We start from the raw sequence: 25,247 nt of genomic DNA, 5'->3' as shown, positions 1-25,247 counted from the left end.
GACTGTTGTTGCTGCTGCTGCTGCTGCTGCTGCTGCTGCTGCTAAGTCGCTTCAGTTGTGTCCAACTCTGCGACCCCACAGATGGCAGCCCACCAGGCTCTGCTGTCCCTGGGATTCTCCAGGCAAGAACACTGGAGTGGGTTGCCATTTCCTTCTCCAATGCATGAAAGTGAAACGTGAAAGTGAAGTCACTCAGTCATGTCCGACTATTAGTGACCCCATGGTCTGCAGCTTACCAGGCTCCTCCGTCCATGGGATTTGCCAGGCAAGAGTACTGGAGTGGGGTGCCATTTCCAATTCCCCTCCCACTGATAAGAAGCAGCTTGCCAATGGCACCCATATATTTCTTACCAGGCGAGTCTACTTGGGATTACGGATAACCCGAGAGCTCCCTATTACATTCACTGGTCTGAAAATAACTCATAACCCAACTGTTCTTCCAAGTCCTTTACCAGTTTTTCAAGCTTTCTATCAAAGGAAAGTTGGAATGTATTGCTTCTTGTTGTCAACAGGCATTTCAAAAACAGCATAATTAACCAAAATCAAGAGTTCTTTGGTTGAGTTAGAAACAGGCTTCTCCTTTGTTCTAAATCCCTTCATAATCCCTTTTTTTTCCAATTTTTCCAGTATGGCCTGGATTTTACAAACTGCCTCTTTCCCGGCCTGCTGGAACGGAGTCCTGGCCCCCAGTTTCAATTGAATCCAGTTCTAGAAGTTCCTTGATTAGCATTGCTTCCAGAAGCCAGTAGGCTTTGTCTGTCTCTTTTCTTTATGAACTCTTCTACTTCTTGCTCAAGATACTGGACCTTCTCCAGCACATGTGTGATTTTTTTTAATGCTTGGGGGAGTCCCTTCATCTGAAGATAAACACTCTTCAGCAAGATGATTACCCTGGTCTCGAGTGCTGGGATGTTCGTGGGTGGCATTACCGTAGAGATGAGGCTCAGCACTATACTGGACCTGCGAATCCAAAAGCGCCAAACTGTTGTCGTTCACTGATGAGGACTCCGGTACTGATGGACACTGCAAGGAAAGTTGTGCTGGCTCATTCCTTGATCTGGTCGGCCGTAGGTGTAGGAGGAGTCCTTAGGCTGTGGGAGTGGCGGTGAAGGAGGTGGCTGAGGTGACCACTGCTAGGCCACGATGAAGTGCTTTCGTTCGTGTAGAGACTCCCCGGTGATCCTGAGGGCACAGCTGAAGGCCAGAGGTATTGGGTTCCCATTCCATAAGCACCTGGAGGCGCCCATGAGTCCTCCTGGGGTCGTATGGGTGGTCCTATGATTACCATCCCCATAAGGGTAATGGGTACGTTCATTCCAGGGTTCTGTGGAGCAGGATATCCTGGAACCTGGCCCCCTAAGAGGGGGTGCTTCAGTCTGGCAGTCCTGCTGGGGGTACATTCAACGGGAGACTGGGCTTGGGCTGTTGCCAGCTGAACGGTAAGTGCTGGGAACCTCTGTGGAGTAATTGGTCTGAGCATACCTAGCTGTGTAATAGGCCCCAGGCCATGAGGCAGTATTTGTCCCCGGGCCAGTGGGGTATGGTGGGCCGTATCCCCCATTTGTCTAAGAATTCACACTCTGGCTTTGCGTTTCCGGTCTTACAGGCTGTGTACTTGGGGAAGGAGCCCGATGTCGGGCAGCAGAATTCCAGTAGTTAGAACTGTAGCTAGGATATGGTGGCTGCTCCTGGTGGCCTCCGCCAGCACGACCCGGCTCTGACCAGGCGCCTCCAGACTTGTAGTAACCATCGCCTCCTCCGCCTTCCCCCAGCCAGGTGGTCTCCGCCGGGCCGCCCCCGGCCCCTGCCTGGAAATGCGAGGCGGGGGAGGCTCGGCGCGCGGCGGGTAGATGGACGGAGGCCGGAGCACCAGCGCATCTCCACCCCAGGCCCGTAGTAGCGGCCGTAAGACGGGCCGTCTCTGGGGCCGTAGCCCGAGCGCCTCAAGGCCGACATGCTTCATTTTTTAAAAAAATGTTTTTACTGTTAGAATTCTCGCTCACTCTTAAGGTTGAGATATATATATACACACACACATATATAACATTATTATTAGTGACATTAATTTTGCTTTAGTTACTCAAGTGGCTTTTCTAAGTGTACATATATTATTAGTCAAGAAAGCACTTAGGCTGATGAATTAAGAAGTGTGCTTTGTGACTGGCTTCCTTTTACCTTTGGAGACTCTTTAATGCTTACTGTTAAGGATGCTTCAATAAATGCTGAAAAGTCAACAAGAAATATTTTTTGAGTTGGTTTTGGGCTTAGCTACCTTCAAATATTCTGCAACTCCTTCCCCCCGCCCCCCTTTAGTTAGTGCATTTTAAGCAGGGTTTCAGCTATTTGTAAGCTTTTCTCAAACAGTGATGGAGATCAGTCAATCATATACTCCAAATACAGTGCTGCTACTTCTTCCTCATTTAAAAACATTAATTTGAAGGGAAACAAAAATGCTTTTAGGGAGAGGAACTGAGAGCCAGGAGACCTGGGTTCTACTGCTAACTTTATTATGAGTTTATGCCCTTGGATTGTTATCTAATATCTTTGTTCTCAGTTTCTGCATCTGGAAAAGGTTTACCCTCTTATAAGGATAGTCTGAGAACAAACACCCCACGTATATGGAAGCACTATGAGTTTTTCAGAAGGTCTCTGAAAGAATGTAAGAAAACTTACGTCCTTAGCTACAACTGACTAAAAGCCATCTGTATCCATTTATCTTTGTGAGGATAAAAGGAGGTAAAAAACAAACACTTATCCCAGTGCTTGGCAAGCAGTAGGTGCTCAGCTAAAATCACAATTTTCAATGCTTTTCTTGCCATCCTCCTTTTATCCCTTCTTTCCTAAAATGCTTTTAGTTTTTCTTTGCTAACTTACTCAAAACTTTTGACTTTTTCAGACACAAGACCATATTTAATATTCTAGGATAATCAGTATAATAATACAAACTAGAAGCAGGACCATGTCACCATGTTTTAGGAAATATATATATTATCTTAGAGAACAAACACACTAATAGGTCACCTGTTAGAGCAGAAAGAAAAGTGATAGATCTAGAGCCTGGAGAAGGTCCTGACTGGGGAAGCACACAGTGGTTCCAGCCACACTGATTAAAGGGTTGGTGGTTCAGGTTTAACTTGAGTTGTCCTTGTGCTGACTTTGTACTGATGGAAGCAAGAGGCTGTGTCAGACTTCTGCTTCCTTTTGGGGGCGTTTGGCAAGTGTGAATTTTAAAAATGCCAATATTCTCTCTCCCTTGACATTACAGAGTAATTTGTGATTCTAATGTTATTACACATTCTCTCAAGTTTTTAAAAACAGACATGTTGTTATTAACAAGGAGAGATGTTTGGAGTACTCTCCAATAAATTAATCATCAAGATGTTCTGAATGGAGGTTAATTTTATGTCAGTGATCTTGAATATCTTTACTCTTCAGAGAAGAATTTAAGCAGCAAAACTCAGCAGCCAGAGTTGATTTATGCAAACGCCAGCCCTGAGCCTCAGTGATGGATGCTTGGTTCTGTATCTGCCCCAAACCTTCCCTCCTTAACCCCCACCTTCACATATTAAGAAGTGTCAACCAACCTCAAATCTACTCAAGTACAACCAATTTGCCCCATATGGATTAAACCTCTATGGCTTAAATTTTGTTAAGAAAAGTAAAATGAGATCCTCTTATGTAGAAGATGGATTTTACATTTCTGTCAGTGTCAAAGGAGGAATGAAATGCCTTCCTTAATATAAGAATAAATAAGTGTAGGAAATTGAGTCCTACGAATCCAACCAGGTCACTGGGCATCTCTCCCGGTCCGCAGAGGAGGCGAGCTTTCTGCACTGATGCCTGACCAGAAGCAGGGACCTCCAGAGGCCTGGGGGACTGCCAGGGGATGCCTGCCAGGCTGAAGCCACACTCGGCCTGAGCCAGGAAGCCCCAGGCTGCTGCTGCGCTCTTCTGTTCAGTTTCCTTTTCTCCCTCATTCCCATGCCCAGACTCTTTCCTAGAGGTGGAGGAAAATACCTTCAGCGAAGCCCTAGAACTTTCAGGCACCCCGTTTCCATATTTTCCTGAGATGATGCCACAAGCCAGTGGAGACCATGTCATTGCTCCAACGCCTATAGAAGGAAAACAAACCTTAACAAGTTACTTCTGCAAACTGGGATCAAAAGTGAGTGGGTATTCAGAAAGGACCTGGTTAGTTATGGGGAAAAGCTGGCCAGATATATGAGTTAATATCAGCATAAATCATTCCATTAAAGTTTAGGCATTTACAAACTGTGTGCTTCATTTTTATTAACATAAACCCATCAACTGTGCACTGTTGGTGATGGGGAGCAGGGCATATAATCAAGCCTGAAAACGTGGCTTATCCATAGTTTTCTGATGCCCCAAATTTACGTTTCTTTTTACACTCGGAGATAAGCACTTTTGCTTGCACAAAAATTCAGTGCTTCACTTGTTCACGCAGTGCCTCAGTAGTGCCTGGTCAAAGGAGGAGCACAGTGCCCGATGCATGGAGAACACACAGTGATAGCCATAACAACCACTGTTAGGTTGTCAAACTGTTCTTATCCTTTTTTTCTTTTTTTTTTTTTTTATCCTTTTTTTCTTACCCAGCATTTTCCCACTCACGTAAACCCCCCTTTCTTATGAAAAAGTTATCTCTGGAACCTGTTTCGATAAATATGCCTGAAAATGTGGCTTAAGTTTTCTGATATCTGAAATTCTTGTGTACATGTTGGATATATTTTTTTCCCTCCCTTTGGCATCATGTGTACCTACACAAACTTGTGTCCCTGACTTGTCTGCCATTCTTGAATTCCCCTTCTGACTCAGTTCCAGGCAGAGTAGGAGATGCAGATGTATAAATCCATAATTTGGGGAAAACCCACTCAGAGATGCGTTCGTGGCTAGAGCAACTACCCCATGAAGACAGGTTTTTTCATTGTTTCTTCCTTCCATTCTACACGCATTTTTTGGAACACCTACTGAGAACAGCTTGTCTGCCGGCTCTGCTTGGCTTTCATGAGTGATACTCCAGAGATTGCATACAGGTCCTTTTGATTTCTTCTAGTTTCTGGAATGCATAGTGCTGACAATCCCTACATTAATTAGGAACATTTAGGAAAGCATTTCAGTCACACCCCCCCTTTTTTTTTCCTGGATCCCTGATCCTCTTATTAAAGATAATGAGTCAATTTGATTGTGAAGATTACCTATTTTATGGTAGAGCTCTGGTAGCTGAACCTCTACTTTCTCTCTCTGGAAAAGGTGGTATTCAGCTTGTTCACAGACTGGTGGAATCATGTTGAATTGTCTTGCTACAGAGTAGGCTTCCTAAAGTGAAATAAAATTGCAACTGAATTTATTTCTGACGAGAAATAAGTCTGTATGCATGAAAAAAATTCATTTCAGTAAAATCAATACAAACCAAGAAAATCTAGATTGTCAAATAATAAGCAAATTTATGACCATCAATTTCACTAAGAAATACCAAATCAGGAAATTATTTTTTGGGAGGTTTTGGAATGAGTAAAGTCCAGGGAAAATTAGTCAAAGTGTGAATTATGAACTATTACAAAGAAAACATAGTTTGACTATTTCTAGGTTCCTAAAGAAATAAAACTTAACTAATATATAATATAAAAATGATCTACAATTAGCATGTTATGAACAGTACCATTATTTAATACATAAAAAACCCCTGGAATATTGTGTCATATGTCTCATTAGCTGAGAAATGTATTCTCTTACTACCAAACTACACCAAAGAACATGCTAAAACATGATTCCCGATAGAGACCTGCACCCTCCATGTTGTATTTTGAGCTGATAAGATCCATCCCCTGCCCCCATATCCATCTCTACAATGATGAAATTGATCATAGAATTCTAGTGCCATTGTGACTGTGAAGAAAGTTTGCAAAAGGTCTTACAACTTATACATGATGTCTGACAATTAAAAATAGGTGCTCAATGGTCATTTAAAAATAGAAATGGAATTACCATGATCTCCATGGCACTCCAGCGAGAGGTTCCCCAGTACATGGCCATTCCTTGGTTTATCACATGTGTCATGGCACGAACAATCTCTGTGGAAAGCCAAAGAGGTAGCATTACATATATTTTTCAAAGTTATATAGTCTTTTTTTTTCTTTTCCTGCCCAAAGCTTAGATGTTTAATGCAATTATTTGTTGGATTAGTATCACCTTGACACTGGTGATAACATAATAGTCTAACATAAAATATTGATGGTTTGGAGGTGGATGATAGTTTTGGGTTAATTGACTTTCCATTTTCAGTTTGCAGCAACAATATGAAATGATATTAAAAAAAGAGTGGCCACCTTAAGTTCTTCCTTTACTTTTATTGCTTCAGTGTTCCTGGCCGGATAAAAAGAACACATGATTCACCTCTTTCAGAACCTGGGTACCTTGCTCACTAAAGTGAGAAGTAAGAGAAAGCATTTGTTTTGACTTTGTAGAATGGAAGGTCATTGAGGATAGAAGTCCTGCCTTTGTATGTTGGATTTACAGAGCTAAGCCTCACGCAGGGTTGTTGTTTAATAGAGACAACTCAATTACAATGTGTTTAGCAGAAAGATAAACATGTTAAATGGTTCAGCTGAAGCCCCAGCGGCTCCCAGCCCACACTGGCACACCCTGTCTTGACTACTTTGGACCAAACTTCATTCTAAGACACCCATGTCATGCATCTCACCTGGAGCTCCATGTGGCCCCACCCTGTTTGCTCATCAGCCTCTTTCAGCTTGACATCACATTTCCTAAACAGGAAAATGAATCTCTTCCCAGTGGGGTGGGGTTGAGCTAATCCTCTTGGAACGAGCCAATATTTTACAGAACCAGAGAGCATGGAGAGCCTCAAATTCAATTGAGTGAAAGGTCACAGACATGGTTGGATTTCTTCTACAAACCAGGTCAACCAAACACCCAGGAAGCCAGGTCATTACACACTTTCAAAGGGTTGTAGATCACGGGCCTTTCTTACCCTACTGATAATACCTGGTAGGTCACATGTTCTTCAGCAGAATCAAATCCTTGTCTCAAACTTTAATTGAGTAGATGTGTTATTTTATTTCTTACCAGCAAGCTCTGTCTTAATTGATCAGGGACAGGATTTGGAATGAGACAGTGAGAGTTAGGGTCCTAGCTTCCTTGCTTGTTTGACTTACATAAAGCATTTTAAATTGTGCTTGGTCTTTGTTTGGAAGATGGGAATGCTTTTACTCACCAGAGTCTACCCAACAGAGGCAGAATTTGGCATTTAAAGAAAATATTTTTCCTCTTGGGAGAAAGACTCCTAAATATCAGTTTATTACTCAACAACCAAATGTATGAAGATAGTTCTTCCTTTACAAAGCAAACGAGGCACAAAAAGTTACAAGAAACATTTTTCTTGCCTTTAAATAGAAATGAATACGTGTGCTAACATTTCTGGAAATTCAAAGCCATTCCTTAAATATCTGCCCCTAAGTATTCTCTCTTTGGAACTCTCCATCGTTGTACTACTTCCCTTTCCTTTCACATCCTGTTTCATTCAGAGCTGAGATATTCATTCAACCAACAGGATTTATGAGGAGTCTGCTGTACTGGGTGCTGGAGACATTGTGGCGAGTCAAACATGTTGGTAAACACTGACAGGTTAACAGGGAATAAATGAACCCAAGATGCTCCCCTGTCTCTATTCCATAATCAAATAAGATGAGCACAGCTATGGAGAACAGTGTGCAGATTCCTTAAAAAAACTGGAAATAGAACTGCCTTATGACCCAGCAATCCCACTGCTAGGCATACACACTGAGGAAACCAGAACTGAAAAGAGACACATGTACCCCAATGTTCATTGCAGCACTGTTTATAATAGCCAGGATATGGAAGCAACCTAGATGTCCATCAGCAGAAGAATGGATAAGAAAGCTGTGGTACATATACACAATGGAGAGTATTACTCAGCCATTAAAAAGAATACATTTGAATCAGTTCTAATGAGGTGGATGAAACTGGAGCCAATTATACAGAGTGATGTAAGCCAGAAAGAAAAACACCAATACAGTATACTAACGCATATATATGGAATTTAGAAAGATGGTAACGATAACCCTGTATGCGAGACAGCAAAAGAGACACAGATGTATAGAACAGTCTTTTGGACTCTGTGGGAGAGGGAGGGGTGGGATGATTTGGGAGAATGGCATTGAAACATGTATAATATATAAGAAACGAATCGCCAGTCTAGGTTTGATGCAGGATACAGGATGCTTGGGGCTGGTGCACTGGGATGACCCAGAGGGATGGTATGGGGAGGGAGGTGGGAGGGGGGTTCAGGATGGGGAACACATGTACACCCGTGGCATATTCATGTTGATGTATGGCAAAACCAATACAATATTGTAAAGTAAAAAAAAAAAAAAAAAGATGAGCACAGGACGTGGTCCAGTGGCTTGGCCATGTGGGAGTCACCAAGGTCTTGACAACAGCAGGTAGGGTGGAGTGGAGGTTGTGACACTTCCCATTCCTTCATTCCCTTATTTCATGTAATGTACTAACAGCCTAATATTTGCCAGGAGCTGGGTTCATCTGTGAGTAAGACAGACACAAAGCTCCTGGACTCAGGGAGTTCAGAGTTGACTGGGGAAGATGGAGGTAAACAAGTAGGTAACCACAAAATGTAATGTGTTATGAAGAAAGAAAATAGGGGGCTGAGATCAGGAATGAGAAGGAAGACATATATAGTTGGTCAAAGAAGAAGTAATGTTTAGGCATACAAAATAAAAAGGCACCAGTCAGGTGAAGAAAAGGGAAGAGCATTCTAGGCAGCATGTGTCAAGGCCCTGGGGCCAGACAGAGCTTGGTGAACCTCACAATCAGTAAGCCATGGTGGAGGAAGCTGAGTCAGGAAGGAAGGCAGGGCTACAAGATGAAGCTGGCAGAGGGCACACCGTGTCTGTTATTCAGGGCTTGATGGGAAGTCACTAATATTTCTAAGTAAGGGAATGATGATGCAGTATATATTTCGGAACACCCTCTGAGCATGTCGTGAGGCGAGGGCTGGAGGAAGCAGGAAGATCACTAGGAGCTTTACTGTAGCATTCCTGGACGGAGAGAAGGGGCTTGAAATCGGGAGGTGGTAGCAAAGACTGACATGAACGGATCAAAATCTGTTTTGTGGATAGAATCCCCAAGGACTGTATGTGGCAAGTGAGGAAAAGGAGGAATCAAGGAAGCTTGAGGGAGGAACAGGTTTGGGAGGAAGAGTCAGGGTCCTTCTTCAATTCAGTTCAGTTCAGTCGCTCAGTTGTGTCCGACTCTTTGCGACCCCATGAATCGCAGTACGCCAGGCCTCCCTGTCCATCACCAACTCCCTGAGTTCACTCAAACTCATGTCCATCGAGTCGGTGATGCCATCCAGCCATCTAGGACATGCCAAAAATAGAGATGCCTGTGAGAGACAGAGGGGTGATGTCGAGTAGAGAGAACTGGATAATGATATGTGAGCAACCTGGGCTGGAGGTGAGCTATTTGTTCATCAACAGTCTATTAATTGTATTTAAATCCATGAGTGAATGAGACTATGTAAGGGAAGTCTGCCCAGAGAAAACAAAAGAGTTTCGAAGAGCCAGAGCAGGAGTTGGGAAGAGTACACTGTGGGATTTTGGGTCATTGGCAGCCGGAGGAATAGGAAGGAAGCCAGAGGGGGAACGTTTGGAATCAAGAATGGAGAGGGCTTGCGGGAGGACCTGTGCCCAAAGATTGGAACATGTGAGCATTTGAATCAGAAAGGCACAGAATAATGGAGGTCAATGAAGACCCTGAAAAGAGTGTTGTCAGTGTTCTTGGTCCTTAGGAAATGAATGGAGCAGAGAAAGAGGGTAGCAGCTGAAGTGGGTATTTAGGATAAAGGAGATTTTTATTTTAAAACTGAAAGATGCAAGAGAAAGCCTATATGCCACTGAGAGTAATCTAGATAGAGGATTTACCTGAGGATGTGGGCTAGGAGATTGGGGAGACTGGAGAGGGAGAGACTGGACAGAGTGAGATGGAGGACAAAACCCCTGGAGTGGGAAGGACACTTCAAGCAAGATGGCGCGACCCTGGGAGGTCTGGAGAAGTCATCAGAGGAAGACAGGGGAGACCGTGTTTGATGAATGGTGGTGCTGGTGGTAAAGAACCTGCCTGTTGATGCAGGAAATGTAAGGGACATGGGTTTGATCTCTGGATCAGGAAGAGCCTCTGAAGGAGGGCATGGCAACCCACTCCAGTATTCTTGCCTGGAGAATCTCATGGACAGAGGAGCCATAGGGTTGCAAAGAGCTGGACACGACTGAGCAACTAAGCACAGCACAGCATAGCACACAATAAACTCTCAATCAAGTGAAAACGAGGTACGAAGTGAGGAAAAGGCGAGAAGGAACAGTTCTGAGTGTGGAAGAGCCTATGCAAGATACCCCCATGCCCCAGGCACTTTAGTTGAGGGCGATTTCTTTGCTCCCCGATAAGGCTGGCTGCTGACTCTGCAGGGAAGGGCTGGTGGAATGCAGAGAGGACTCTGGGAGGAGGGGGCTGCTGCTCGGAATGCAGAGAGGAATGCAGAGAATGGAGAGCCAGCAGATGGAGGTCCATGTGGCCGCAAAGTAAAATTTAGTTTAATGCATATTAAATTTGTTCATTTTTTTTTAAGTCAGAGAAAAATCCCCCAAGTTATTTAGCTAACAGGAAGTCACTGTAGTTCTCTAACAGGAAGTCACTGTACTGATAGCTGAGGTGGCTTTTAACACGATTCTACTAAAGGACACTAGAGGGCAGCATTGTTAAGAAAAAAAATCGGGTGTCTAAAAGCTTTTACTTGACTACCAGGGAAATGCATTTTTAAAGCATCCCAGTCAGAGCATCAGTTCTGAGTGGGGAAAATGACGTTAGGAAGCTCATCCAGTGCATTGCTTCCACCCGCCTCTGGGAAAGGACATGCAGACAAACAAACTGATTCAGTTTGGCAGTTCGGGACTGAATGTGGCTCCCGCTGCCCAGACTCCCCGCTTTTCCAGGAAGCTTCAGCACGAGTGGCTCTCAACTCTGACTGCACACGAAAGGACCTGGAGAGCTTGGAAAACGACACTATCCGGGCTCCACAGAAGGTCTATTATATCAGAATCTCTGGGGGTGAAGCCAGGCATCAAGATTTTAAAAACTCATCCCAGATGATTGCATGTGCAGCCTGGGTTTAGGGTCGCTGTGCTTGTCTGCTAGTCCTAAAGTGTGGCCCCTGGACCCCTAGCAGCAGCCCCTGGGAACCTGTCAGAAATGCAGGTCCTAGGGCCTCACCCCAGATGCTGTGCTGTGCTGTGTGCTTAGTTGCTCAGTCGTGTCCGACTCTTTGCAACCCCGTGGTCTGTAGCCCGCCAAGCTCCTCTGTCCATGGGATTCTCCAGGCAAGAGTACTGGAGTGGGTTACCTTGCCCTCCTCCAGGAGATCTTCGCAACTCGGGGATTGAACCCAGGTCTCACGCATTGCGGGCAGATTCTTTACATTCTGAGCCACCAGGGAGGCAACCCAGGTGCACTGAATTTCAAATTTTGGGCTTGGGTGGGGCCCAGCAGTCTGTGTTTAAAGCCACTCACAGACAATTCTAGTGCAAACTAAAGGTTAAGAAATGCCAACCCATTACAAGTATTCTTGCCTGGAAAATCCCATGGACAGAGGAGCCTGGTGGGCTACAGTCCTCAGGGTCGCAAAGAATCGGACACAACTGAAGCGACTTAGCACACACACAAAGGTTAAGAATTACTGATTTATACCATCCCCGCCATCCTCACAGGTCACATGCATGCATGTACATAACCATGTATACATTGTAGTATGAATTAGAATAAAATCTGAATAATTTGAAGAACACACAGAAATCCAGGTCCTAGCCTACTTCTCTGAGCCCGGGCCTTTGTATTATTTTCATTAGCTCTCAAATCTCAGTGTTTGAGAAACACTTCTAAACTATGGGAAAACTTGGTTAAATGTTTCCTGTGCACTGCTTTCCATGCTGCTGCTGCTGCTGCTGCTGCTAAGTCACTTCAGTCGTGTCCGACTCTGTGCGACCCCATAGACAGCAGCCCACCAGGCTTCCCCACCCCTGGGATTCTCCAGGCAAGAACACTGGAGTGGGTTGCCATTTCCTTCTCCAATGCAAGAAAGTGAAAAGTGAAAGTGAAGTCGCTCAGTCGTGTCTGATTCTTAGCGACCCCATAGACTGCAGCCTACCAGGCTCCTCCGTCCATGGGATTTTCCAGGCAAGAGTACTGGAGTGGGGTGCCATTGCCTTCTCCAGCTTTCCATGCTGAAACCATCATTATTATTTAGCCCACAGTTCACAGACAGCTCTCTGTCTCTTATTTCCTGGATGCTTGGCACAGAACTGACTATGAAAGCTACAGGTCGAGTTTGTTTCCCTGAATATCCCATTCTGCATCTGTGAAGTGAGGATGTATTGACCCTGTGGAATTCTTTCAAAGCTTGACATGAGACAATGTATGCAGACCAACTGGCCACTCTAAAAGAATAACACAAACTGAGTAACAAGTAAGCAGGATGTGGGCCTGGCTGTTTCTTCTCAAATAAGCTCAGATTTTAACATTTTATTTTTATTTTTTAAGTTGTTATTCTTCATTCAGTAACAGGTCATCTCTGTTTAAAAATAGGTATTTTATGTGAAAGGACTAAGTGAAACTACTTATTTTGAGTGAAGGAAACTTGCTGATAAGTATGTTTACTTTTTTAATTGGCCCCTATGACTAACTAAAACATGCAGAAAATATCTGTTCACATTAAACCTTTTTCATGTGAAATTTTCCCTAGAACTTTGAAAGTTGTATGCAAGTTGTTATACTGCATAAACAAAAACCATAGGGACTAAAGATACAAATAGGCACAAATTAGTTTTTTGATCAAATAAAATGTACTAAATCTGGCCATACAGACACATAATGATAAAAACAATAGAAACCTTAGAGATAATTCAGGGCAGCTTCTTCTTACTCTAGATGAGGAAACAGGCTAGGAGTTCATTGTTTCAAGGCATAATTGAAAGCGCAAATGTTACTAACAATTATAAATATTTCAATTATGCTTACAAAATGCTGAGAGTAAATACACAAAATAATAATTCTAACATACAGAGGAACTCTATGTAACTTTATTATTTCCAAGTTGCCTGTAAATGTGTTATCATACTTTCATGATTTAAAAAATAGAAAAGAAAGAAGAGTCCCTAATAAGCAAAGCACCACTTTAAAATACTAACTTGCCATAGGTTAATTCACAAATATTAGGTTTAACCAAACACAGTTTCCATTTTTAGAGGCCAAAAATGGTTGCTCTCTTTCAAGGGGAGTGGACTGCAGTGGAGGCTGGGGCACTGGTAGAATGTAGGGACTCGGTTTCATGAGAGGAGAAAAAACAGTTTTTACCCCAGACCAGCTGTTTGTTTGTTATCAAATGTTAGTTGTTTGTTTACTTATTTAACTTCAAAAGCTTGTGGTGGTGGTTTATATTCATGCTCTGTGACTTAGAGGTTTCCTCCTGGATCTCTGTCAATCATTTACCATCTTGGCTATGGAGAAACCTCTCCCAGTGCTCAGCTGAGCATCAGTAGATAGAGGACCATCTTTTATCACTGGAATGGAAACCTGTATCCATAAATGGAGTGGTGCCATGTTTAGCCTTAAAGGTTTGCCTGCTGTCTGAGGACAGGCCTGGCTCCATCTGCCTTCCAGAGCACACAGGAGACTCTGGGTTCTGGGTTTTGTCTCATCACTGTCATGAAGTTGGACATGTTTTCCAACCTTGCTGAATCTCAGTTTCTTCAACACAAATGACCAGGCTGATATTAACTGAGCATATAATAACTTATAGTAACTTATCTCCTTATAATAACTGTTTAGGTGGGTAATATTTTCATCTTTATTATATTGATGAATCTGAGACTCAGAAAGATAATTGCTTGGGCAGGTTCTCAGTAGGTAGTATGTAAGGCTACTTTTAGCTTTAAAGTTCTGTGATTAGTTATCCTGCAAGGCTTTGTGCATAGTACATTGTGGGAGAAGGTAGGCTGGGGACAAAAAAATAACAGGGCATTCACTTAATTGACTGCCTTGTATGTTTGTGAATGTGTGATGCCTTGTGTGTGAATCTGTTCATCCCTTTGCATTTAATACATTGATGACTATAATTTATGATGTGTATGAATGACTTGACTATATAGAGCTTCTCCATCTTTGGCTGCAAAGAAGACAATCAATCTGATTTTGGTATTGACCATCTGGTGATGTTTATGTGTATAGTCTTCTCTTGTTTTATTGGAAGAGGGTGTTTGCTATGACCAGTGCGTTCTCTTGGCAAAACTCTGTTAGCCTTTTCCCTGCTTCATTTTGTTCACCAAGGCCAAATTTGCCTGTTACTCTAGGTATCTCTTGACTTACTACTTTTGCATTCAGTCCCCTATGATGAAAAGGACATCTTTTTTGGGTGTTAGTTCTAGAAGGTCTTGTATCAGCTTCTTCAGCATTACTGGTTGGGGCATAGAGTCGGATTATTGTGATATTGAACGGTTTTCCTTGAAAACGAACAGAGATCTATACAGTCAGCAAAAACAAGACAGGGAGCTGACTGTGTCTCAGATCATGAACTGCTTACTGCCAAATTCAGACTTAAACTGAAGAAAGTAGGGAAAACCACTAGATCATTCAGGTGTGACCTAAATCAAATCCCTTATGATTATATAGTGGAAATGACAAAAGATTCAAGGGATTAGATCTGATAGACAGAGTGCCTGAAGAACTATGGATAGAAGTTTGTGACATTTTACAGGAGGCAGTGATCAAGATCATGCCCAAGAAAAAGAATTGCAAAAAGGCAAAATGATTGTCTGAGGAGGACTTACAAATGGCTGAGAGAGGAAGAAAAGCAAAGGCAAATGAGCAAAGGAAAGATATACCCATTTGAATGCAGAATTCTAAAGATCATCAAGGAAAGATAAGAAAGACTTCCTCAGCAATCAATGCAAAGAAATAAAGGAAAACAATAGAATAGGAAAGACTAGAGATCTCTTCAAGAAAATTAAGAGATACCAAGGGACATTTCATGCAAAAATGGGCTCAATAAAGGACAGAAAGGGTATGGACCTAACAGAAGCAGAAGATATTAAGAAGAGCTGGCAAGAATACACAGAAGAACTATACAAAAAGGATCTTCATGACCCAGATAATCATGATGGTGTGATCACTCACCTAGAACCAGACATCCTGGAGTGCAAAATCAAGTGGGCCTTAGGAAACATCATTATGAACAAAACTAGTGGAGATGATGGAATTCCAGTTGAGCTATTTCAAATCCTAAGAGATGATGCTGTTAAAGTGCTGCACTCAATAAGCCAGCAAATCTGGAAAACTCAGCAGTGGCCACAGGACTGGAAAAGGTCCGTTTTCATTCCAATCCCAAAGAAGGGCAATGCCAAAGAATGTTCAAACTATTGCACAACTGCACTCATCTCACACACTTGCAAAGTGATGCTCAAACTTCTCCAAGCCAGGCTTCAACAGTACATGAACCGTCATCTTCCAGATGTTCAAGCTGGATTTAGAAAAGGCAGAGGAACCAGAGATCAAATTGTCAACATCCGCAGGATCATAGAAAAAGCAAGAGAATTTCAGAAAAACATTTACTTCTGCTTTATTGGCTACGCAAAAGCTTTTGACTGTGTAGATCACAACAAACTGTGGAAAATTCTTCAAGAGATGGGACTACCAGACCACCTGACCTGCTTCTTGAGAAATCTGTATGCGTATGGAACAACAGACTAGTTCCAAATAGGAAAAGGTGTATGTCAAGGCTGTATACTGTCACCCTGCTTATTTAACTTATATGCAGAGCACATCATGAGAAATACTGTGCTGGATGAACACAGCTGGAATCAAGATTGCCAGGAGAAATATCAATAACCTCAGATATGCAGATGACACCAACATTATGGCCAAAAGTGACGAACTAAAGAGCCCCTTGATGAAAGTGAAAGAAGAGAGTGAAAAAGTTGGCTTAAAGCTCAACATTCAGAAAATGAAGATCATGGCATCAGATCCCGTCACTTCATGGGAAATAGATGGGAAAATGGTGGAAACAGTGTCAGACTTTATTTTTGGGGGCTCCAAAATCACTGCAGGTGGTGACTGCAGCCATGAAATTAAAAGACGCTTGCTCCTTGGAAGAATACTTATGACCAAACTAGACAGAATATTAAAAAGCAGAGATATTACTTTGCCGACAAAGATCTGTCTAGTCAAGGCTATGGTTTTTCCAGTAGTCATGTATGGATGTGAGAGTTGGACTGTAAAGAAAGATAAGCGCTGAAGAATTGATGTTTTTGAACTGAGGTGTTGGAGAAGACTCTTGAGAGTCCCTTGGACTGCAAGGAGATCCAACCAGTCAATCCTAAAGGAAATCAATCCTGAATATTCATTGGAAGGACTGATGTTGAAGCTGAAACTCCAATACTTTGGCCACCTGATGCGAAGAACTGATTCCTTGGAAAAGACCCTGATGCTGGGAAAGACTGAAGGTGGGAGGAGAAGGGGATGACAGAGGATGAGATGGTTGGATGGCATCACTGACTCAATGGACATGAGTTTGGGCAAGCTTTGGGAGTTGGTGATGGACAGGGAAGCCTGGCATGCTGCAGTCCATAGGGTTGCAAAGTGTTGCACATGATTGAACAACTGAACTGAACTGAAGTATCCCTAAGTTCTGAAGTGAGGTACTAGGTCACCTGTGTAGGACTATTTAAAAAAAAAGGTGTGGCCATCCTTAGGCCAATCTCTACCTTTAACGAATCAGTGGGTGGAGGTGGGGGTTGAGAGACACTTTATTTGGACTTATTTGAGTTCTGTGGCATTTTCCAACCTTCCTCTGTGATGCCACTCTCCCTCGTCCATCTTTTGCCTTGTCTCAAACTGAATAAGCTCCAAAACAGAAAAATCCCACTTGCAGAACTTGCAAATAAAGACAGCTTCCTGCTGTAAGGACTGAATGCTGTGATTTTGTCCCCAACAGGCAGTCCTGGAGATTCTGCTCATTCCTTGTTCAGCTCCCCGATACAGAAGAGGAGACTGCCTGATGCTGAGTACTTCTAATATTAGTTCTTCCTGCATCAGACATGTGCTCTTTAATCCTGGCAAAAAAGCAAATGTTCATTTTATATTTAGATAAGGATGGCCAAGTGACTTGCTTAAGGCAATGATGTAGCTTTCTTATCTTTCAATACTTCTCTATCCTCATTATTTCTCTGTAATCCTCTTATCACTATGTTCAGTCTTTCCAGCTTCTCACCTGGAATCACTCCTGCCTGCTGACATGCCAAGAAATAATGGAGAATATGGATCATAATATTGCACCTCCTCCTTCAACATAATTTAGCATGGTGCCTACTATTTCCTATTAAAACTGGGTGTTTTCAAACTTTTAGAATCCTTCTGTTTGGGTAATAACTAACTGGTGGTCATTAAAGAGGTGATTTTTGTCCTGATGAAAGGGAGGCAGCATTCACAAGGAGTAGAGAGTACAATGCTTTCTTGCTCAGATCAAATTCTATAGGATTTGTGAACAGTGGAATGCATTCTAATTCATTTAAAAACATTTGAAAACTTCCCTGGAGATACGGTGGGTAAGAATCTGCCTCTCAATGCAGGGGACATGGGTTCAATCCCTGGTCCAGGAAGATTCCAAAGGCCTCAGAGCAATTAAGACTGCACCACAACTACTGAGCCTGTGTGCCCTAGAGCCTGAACTCTGCAACAAGAGAAGTGACCGCAAGAGAAGCCCGCATTCCACAATGAAGAGTAGCCCCCACTCGCCACAATTAAAGCCCACAAGAGCAAGCAAGACTCAGTGCAGCCAAAAATTAAATAAATTAATAAAATTATTTTAAAAATGAAAACATTTGAAAGAACAATTAAACTCATTGCCTTAAATTTTGTCTAGAGTAAGGCAACAAATAAACAGATTTAAAGAAACAAACAAACAAAAAAATCTAAGTGAACTGAAACTTTGAGGTTTAATTTATTTCCTAGATACCTGACTTGTATCTTCATCTGTGAAGCTAAAAGTTATATGGCATTAGTGGATTATTTCCTGAGGTTTCTTTTGACAATGTTACTAGTCAGTCTTTAAAAAAGCATGTTTAATAGTTTGAATATGTATATTCTCCTCATGTGGAGATCTCTCTGATAAATTTAAAAAATTAAAATTTGGGAAAAGATCTCTTTTCTTCTAAAACATTAAAAGTTTTGCTCTTGTTAATTAAGCCCCACAAACTTTATCATAGAATTCAGCTGTCTTGGTCCATTTGGGCTGCTATAACATATATGTGTTTGTTATGTTCAGCTGTTCAGCTGTGTTTGGCTCTTTGCAACCCCATGGACTATAGCCACCAGGCTCCTCTGTCCATGGAATTTTCCAGGCAAGAATACTGGAGCAGGTTGCCATTTCCTATTCCAGGGAATCTTCCTCACCCAGGATCTAGCCTGAGTCTCTTATGTCTCCCGCCATGACAGGTAGATTCTTTACCACTGAGGCACCTAGGAACCCCTATAACAAATATACTATACATACACATATATATATATATACACACACACACATATGACAAAATATCACAGATGGCTTAAACAGCAAACATTCATTTCTCACAGTCTGGAGCATGGGAAGTCTAAGGTAAAGGCACTGGCAGATTTATTATCTGGCGAGAGTTGTCTTCCTGGTTCATAGACAGCCACCTTCTTACTGTATTGTCACATGGTGGAAGGGGTAAGGCAGCTCTCTGTGGTCTCTTTTATAAGGGCACTAATCACTTTCATGAGGGCTGCACCCTCTTGGGCTAGTCACTTACTAAGGCCCTCTTAGTAGCATCACTTTGGGGGTTAGGTTTCAACATATGGATTATGCAGGGATACAAATACTCTCGCTACAGCAACAGCCTAGAAAATTCTCAAAGCAAGGGTTATCAGCTGCTTATCTCTTCCACAGATGACATTCCCATGAACACCTGATTCTGAATAACCAGATTTTTTTTCTAGTGAATGTACCAGGATGAATGATCTACAAAATGTATGCAGAAATAAATAAAGAAATTAATCTGCCATGTACATTTATTTGATAGAACTAATTTATTCTAATTTTAGAGTAACTAGGTAAAACAGTCCTTATATACTCCCATGGACGGAGGAGCCTGGTAGGCTGCAGTCCATGGGGTCGCTAAGAGTCGGACACAACTGAGTGACTTCACTTTCACTTTTCACTTTCATGCATTGGAGAAGGAAATGGCAACCCACTCCAGTGTTCTTGCCTGGAGAATCCCAGGGACGGGGGAGCCTGGTGGGCTGCCGTCTATGGGGTCGCACAGAGTTGGACACGACTGAAGCGACTTAGCAGCAGCAGCAGGTAAAACAGTCCTTATATACTAGGAACAATTATGGTAGAAAATTCTGATATATGACTATAACATGTATCAGCACAAATACAAAGACATGATAGAAGTTATAGATAATTTCAATCGGCTATAATGCATAAAAGATCTGAAAATTTGAGAATTATTAGCTTTTTAGTTCTTCTCACTGAGAAATGAGGATGTTTCAAACCTCCTTGTTTGAAACAGTTAGGTTTCAGGTCTTTTTTTTTTTTTTTTTAATGGAAGAAGTTATTGAAAACTCAATAGAAAGTTTTTAAATTGTAAAAGAAATTTATTGGCTCTTGTCACTGGAAATACAGAGGTCAAACAAACTTCAGAATTGGTAGTTACAACAACCAAGTTGTTGAGAATCAACTTTTCTAACTCTCTGCTATCCCTGGGTTGGTTTCCCTCATGACATTAGGGTGGCTCTTGGTGGTATTTACGGCGTTGTGGTTTTTTTAATCCATACTCAGCAGGGCCCTTTTGCCTCAGTAGTCCAGCATTCCTGAGATTCATTCTAATTAGGTTGCTTCAGTCACATGAGCCAGTGACTCTAGTCGGGCTGATTGTGTTAACACAATCCAGAGCTCACCTCGGAACTGAGGTCCAGCCAAAAGAAAGGAAGCAGCCTTCCTCTGGGTCAACTGGCAGCCTGGGAAGGGTCATCGCCCACCTGAAAACGTGGATACCTGAGGAATGATGTCTACTGGGCAGACAATCCACGATTTTCACTATGCTCAGAAAGGGTCTTGCTGGGCACACCACCAAGAAAGGGCCCAGGGACGGTACAAATCTACTGAGTGCCTACTATGTGCTGGGCACTTTACCAACATTATTGCGTTTGAATTTTACTATAGCCCTGTGAGGTGGTGTCATTACACTTCCGTTTTACATTTGAAGCAACTGAAGCTCAAAGAGAGATGAAAAAGTTGATGAAGCCAGATTTGTACATTTCCTCTAAAACTAGCCCCATGCTCAAACAAAATGAAGCAGAATATGTTTTCCCCTTCCTTTTCATCTATATTTGTATATTTTAAAACATGTGTTACAGTTCAAGGAACTTTCGTTTTTTATTATTTATTTATTTTAACCACACCACATGGCATGTGTGATCTTAGTTCCCAGACCAGGAATTGAACCTGTGCCCCCTGCATTGGAAGCAGAGTCTTAACCACTAGACCACATGGGAAGTCCTCTATATTTGTATATTTTATTCCCACCCTTTTGATTATGTTATTTGAAGCATGTAGAGGCTTAAAGTATCTCTGTCAACTGAGGAAAAAGCCTATTAGGCATATCAAAAGGAAATGCAAAACAAATAAAGAATAGTTTTCTAAATGTTCACTGAGATACTAAAAAACAAATTTAACAAAAATCCACCCATTCTACATGGTGCCTAATATTTCTGTATCCATTATCAGTGGTTATTTTTATACTTGGGAGCGTCTGTCATTACCTTGTAGATTACCTGACTCAAGTCTCAAATTTCTGATCTTTTAAATTGTATGACTGTCAACCTCATTGGTCAGACAGTCAGATGTGGAAAGCTGACATTGGCTTCTTATTCTATTATCCTATCTGGAGCTTTTATTTATACAACTGTCTGTGTATCAGCTTCTTGGGACAGGCTTTAAACTTTACTTTAAAAGGAATTTTATCTTCTGGAGGAAAGAATAAAGCAAGCCAACTTGGCAGAGGATTGATAAGAGTGAAAAATGTTTACCCTAATGAGATTTTCTACTGGCAAATCCAGTTTCATGCTGTAACAGGAGGCAATCTTTATTGCTTCTTTAAGAGTGTAGAGCTGGATTTACTTCCTGATTCTACCATGGGAGACGTCTGGAAGGAGATGCTGTCTTAATCTTCATGGTATTAAAACCTCTATGCCTACAGCAGATGCAACTCACTGGCAGCCCCAAATCCATTTTGGCTCTGTAGAGCTTATCTATATTTGTCAGGTATCTGGTAATTAAACAAAAGGCGACTTTTAAACTTGACCCGGAGCGGAATGAATTTCTCAGCTTTTCAGTGAACTACCTGGTAAAAAGAGGAGCTACACACTATGTGTCTATTTCCAAATGAGGCACCTGCTGTTCTCTACGTTCAAATGTAAGCCAGCCCCAGTAGTAGCTGGGCAACATTCACCGCAAGAGCCATTGGAGAGGAGGCTGGCTTGTCCCCAGGCACGCCCATTTTTCTTCCTTGTGCCTACTTCACTATTCTACATTTGTTTGCTTGTCTAGGACTCTTAATCTCTCTTTTACCTCCCACTCAAAGATGGCTGTTTCCCCTTATTTTCTTCACTAAAACTATTTCATAGATGGTGCTTCTTAAATATTCTGACCACATGACCCACTAAAGTGGGCACAGAAGCAAACACTATTAGAAGGCCTTGGCTTTAGCACAGAAATTTATGAACATCTCTATTCTATACCATAGTAAAACATTCACTTTAAAGCAATATGTTCTTATTTATAAATCTTTGACTTTATAAAACTTTATCATGGAAGGAGAAGGTCTCAAGTCTACTCTGGCTTTTGTCCAGCTCCCCTCAGCCACCCAAAGCCACCTCATCCATGCCCAGCATACTTCCTGTGCCTCAGGAGAAAGGCATGCCTGCCTGTGAAGCAAAGAGCAACGAGAGGGAGTCAGTGACTGAAAAGGTGGAATGAATTGTCCCTCTTGGGGACTGGTCTTTAGACACACAGCCCTAGTTTGACCTAATCCTTTATGCCCTGAACTTTTATATATTTCTATGCCATGTTTTATGAGGCTCCCTCACATAAATATACAGATCTTCAGTCTTCTGGAGTAATAGTGATAATCGTTTACACTAATTTAGCACATATAATGTACTTGGCTTATTCTAAACACTTTATGTATATTAACTCATTTTATTGGCACTACAGTCTTATAGTGTAGGTCTGTTGTTCTTATTATCTTGTTTTGCATGTGAAGAAACTGAGGCACAATAAGGAGAGTAAATTACTCAAGATTACCCAGCTAGTGTGTATTGGGACCAGGATTTGAAAGTAAGCAGTCTGGCTCCTGTCTGCTTTTAACCACAAATAACACTTCAGCAAGTTAGAAATGACAGACTTGTATCCAGCGAAGAGAACCCAGAGGCACTGATAGAGCATTATGGTTACATTTAAGGAATGAAATGTTGATTGCAGAGCTCTTCTGGGAACCACAAGAATCTTTCTCTGTTTCCTGAGAGCAGCATGTTACATAGGGGCTGCCCAGTGCGTGTGACCACCTAATGCTTCTCTGGGACATGGCAAGACCCCCTGTTTGGCCTTCACTGCCATGCAGTGTTTATACATGAACCTCTTTCAATGCAGGAAAAGTTGAAGGACAGACTTGACAGAGAGAATTGCTGTTTATGACATATGGCAGGAAAAGGTAAATGCTAAATAGAGAAAGAGGCATCATGCTGTACAAGTGAAGAGGGAGAGCTATTAATCCCATCATGGCTTTCATGGCTGCTTCTGTTTTTTTAAAGAAAGAGTGATGTTTTGCAAAAAATATTTATTGTGCTTCTCAGTCAATTAAAAATACATTGGTTAATATATAAAACAAGTACCTGTACTACCAAGCTCATATATTATAAAATATATTTAATGGTAGCCACATCTTGGCTTCAATATACTATTCCCCACTGAAAGAAACCAAGACTCCTTAGAGAAATGGCTGATTACAGGGCTGGGAAAAGCGTAGGTGAGCTTGGAACACCTTGTGCTGGGAAGCCAAAAAAGTCCTTAAAAAAAGATGGAGAGATGTCAAAAAGACACAAAAGACGTGTCAAAGATGCTTCAAATGGCCATATTTGGGATAATTGCAGCAACAAATTAATGATGGTAATGAATCATAAATTATAGAAAAGATCGTCCATGAGTTCATACTGATAAAAATAACTGAATAAAATTATTCAATAATTGAATAAGTAAATGAATGGAGGAGAAGGGGAAGCTCTTCCTTGCAGTAGAATGCCAACTAAAAAATTTAGAACGTATGATGGAAACAGAAAAATCACCAACACCACAGTACTAGTTCAGACATCACTGAAGAGTATTAAAATCAAGTAGGCAAAACTGTCATGAGAAACAAGATATTTGCATAGTTTCAAAGTGTCCCTCTTAAAGATACTCATTGGGGATAAAAATATAAACACACACACACAAACACATACATCTAATATATACTAAAGGAAAAGGTACAAACTAGGAGAAACCTGGTTAGTATCACCTTAACCAAGAAAGTAAAGCATCATCAGGAATGGGAAAATGTGATATGTACTCCCTGCTATATTACATGGCATCATTTCTGTGGTATTCTTGCCAACAATGCCTAACCTGAATTTAATCACTAGCGGACATCTGAAAAACTCCAGTCATGGGACATTCTGAAAAATAACTGGCTAATAGTCTTCTAAAGTGTCAAAATTACAAAAGATAGAGTGAGGAACTGATGCAGCTTAAAGGAGACCAAAGACACATTACAATGAATAGCAACATGTAAATTTTGAGTTGATTTGAACCAGAAAAGAATATTAGTGGGATGGTTAGATAAACATGAATATGATCCATAGATTAAACAATATTATTATATCAATGTTAATTTCCAGATTTTGATACTTACACAATGGTTATATAGAGCTTCCCTGGTGGCTCAGATGATAAAGAATCTGCCTGCAATGCAGGAGACCTGGGTTCAATCCCTGGGTTGGGAAGATCCCCTTGAGAAGGAAATAGCAACCCACTCCAGTGTTCTTGCCTGGGAAATCCCATGGGCACAGAAGCCTCTTGGGCTACAGTCCATGAGATCACAAAGAGTCAGGCATGACTAAGTTATTAACACAGTGGTTATATAAAATGCTAACACTTAAAGACAGAACTGGACATGGAACAACAGACTGGTTCCAAATAGGAAAAGGGGTATGTCAAGGCTGTATATTGTCACCCTGCTTATTTAACTTATATACAGAGTACATCATGAGAAATGCTGGGCTAGATGAAGCACAAGCTGGAGTCAAGATTGCTGGGAGAAATATCAATAACCTCAGATATGCAGATGATACCACCCTTATGGCAGAAAGCAAAGAAGAACTAAAGAACCTCTTGATGAAAGTGAAAGAGGAGAGTGAAAAAGTTGGCTAAAAGCTCAACATTCAGAAAACGAAGATCATGGCATCCGGTCCCATCGCTTCATGGCAAATAGATGGGGAAACAGTGGCTAACTTTATTTTGGGGGGCTCCAAAATCACTGCAGATGGTGATTACAGTCATGAAATTAAAGATGCTTGCTCCTTGGAAGGAAAGTTATGACCAACCTAGATAGCATATTAAAAAGCAGAGACATTACTTTGCCAACAAAGGTCTGTCTAGTCAAGGCTATGGTTTTTCCAGTGGTCATGTATGGATGTGAGAGTTGGACTATAAAGAAAGCTGAGCACCAAAGAATTGATGCTTTTGAACTGTGGTGTTGGAGAAGACTCTTGAGAGTGCCTTGGACTGCAAGGAGATCCAACCAGTCCATCCTAAAGGAGATCAGTCCTGGGTGTTCATTGGAAGGACCGATGTTGAAGCTGAAACTCCAATACTTTGACCACCTGGTGTGAAGAGCTGACTCATTAGGAAAGACCCTGATGCTGGGAAAGATTGAGGGCAGGAGGAGAAGGGGATGACAGAGGATGAGATGGTTGGATGGCATCACTGACTCAATGAACATGCGTTTGGGTAAACT

The 25,247-nt window shown here is 41.8% G+C and overlaps 1 protein-coding gene and 1 pseudogene across 2 annotated transcripts in view; both read right to left on the bottom strand.

The window, feature by feature from the left end:
* The window catches only part of KCNAB1 (potassium voltage-gated channel subfamily A member regulatory beta subunit 1), a 452,075-nt gene that overhangs the window by 21,993 nt on the left and 404,835 nt on the right, over positions 1 to 25,247 (bottom strand). For both annotated transcript variants that reach the window (XM_040247427.1, XM_040247438.1), the window contains exons 9-11: positions 6,004 to 6,089; positions 5,214 to 5,334; positions 4,018 to 4,112 (exon numbers count right to left, since the gene is read on the bottom strand). In XM_040247427.1, the coding sequence (XP_040103361.1) occupies positions 4,018 to 4,112; positions 5,214 to 5,334; positions 6,004 to 6,089 (302 nt within the window). The remainder of the gene's footprint in view (positions 1 to 4,017; positions 4,113 to 5,213; positions 5,335 to 6,003; positions 6,090 to 25,247) is intronic.
* On the bottom strand, positions 235 to 1,956 carry LOC120868655 (annotated as a pseudogene).

Source organism: Oryx dammah, unplaced genomic scaffold (assembly GCF_014754425.2).
Source record: "Oryx dammah isolate SB20612 unplaced genomic scaffold, SCBI_Odam_1.1 HiC_scaffold_2, whole genome shotgun sequence".
Classification (NCBI taxonomy): Eukaryota; Metazoa; Chordata; class Mammalia; order Artiodactyla; family Bovidae; genus Oryx; species Oryx dammah.
Note: the sequence above shows the minus strand (reverse complement) of the source record. Positions and strands in the feature narration are given on the sequence as shown.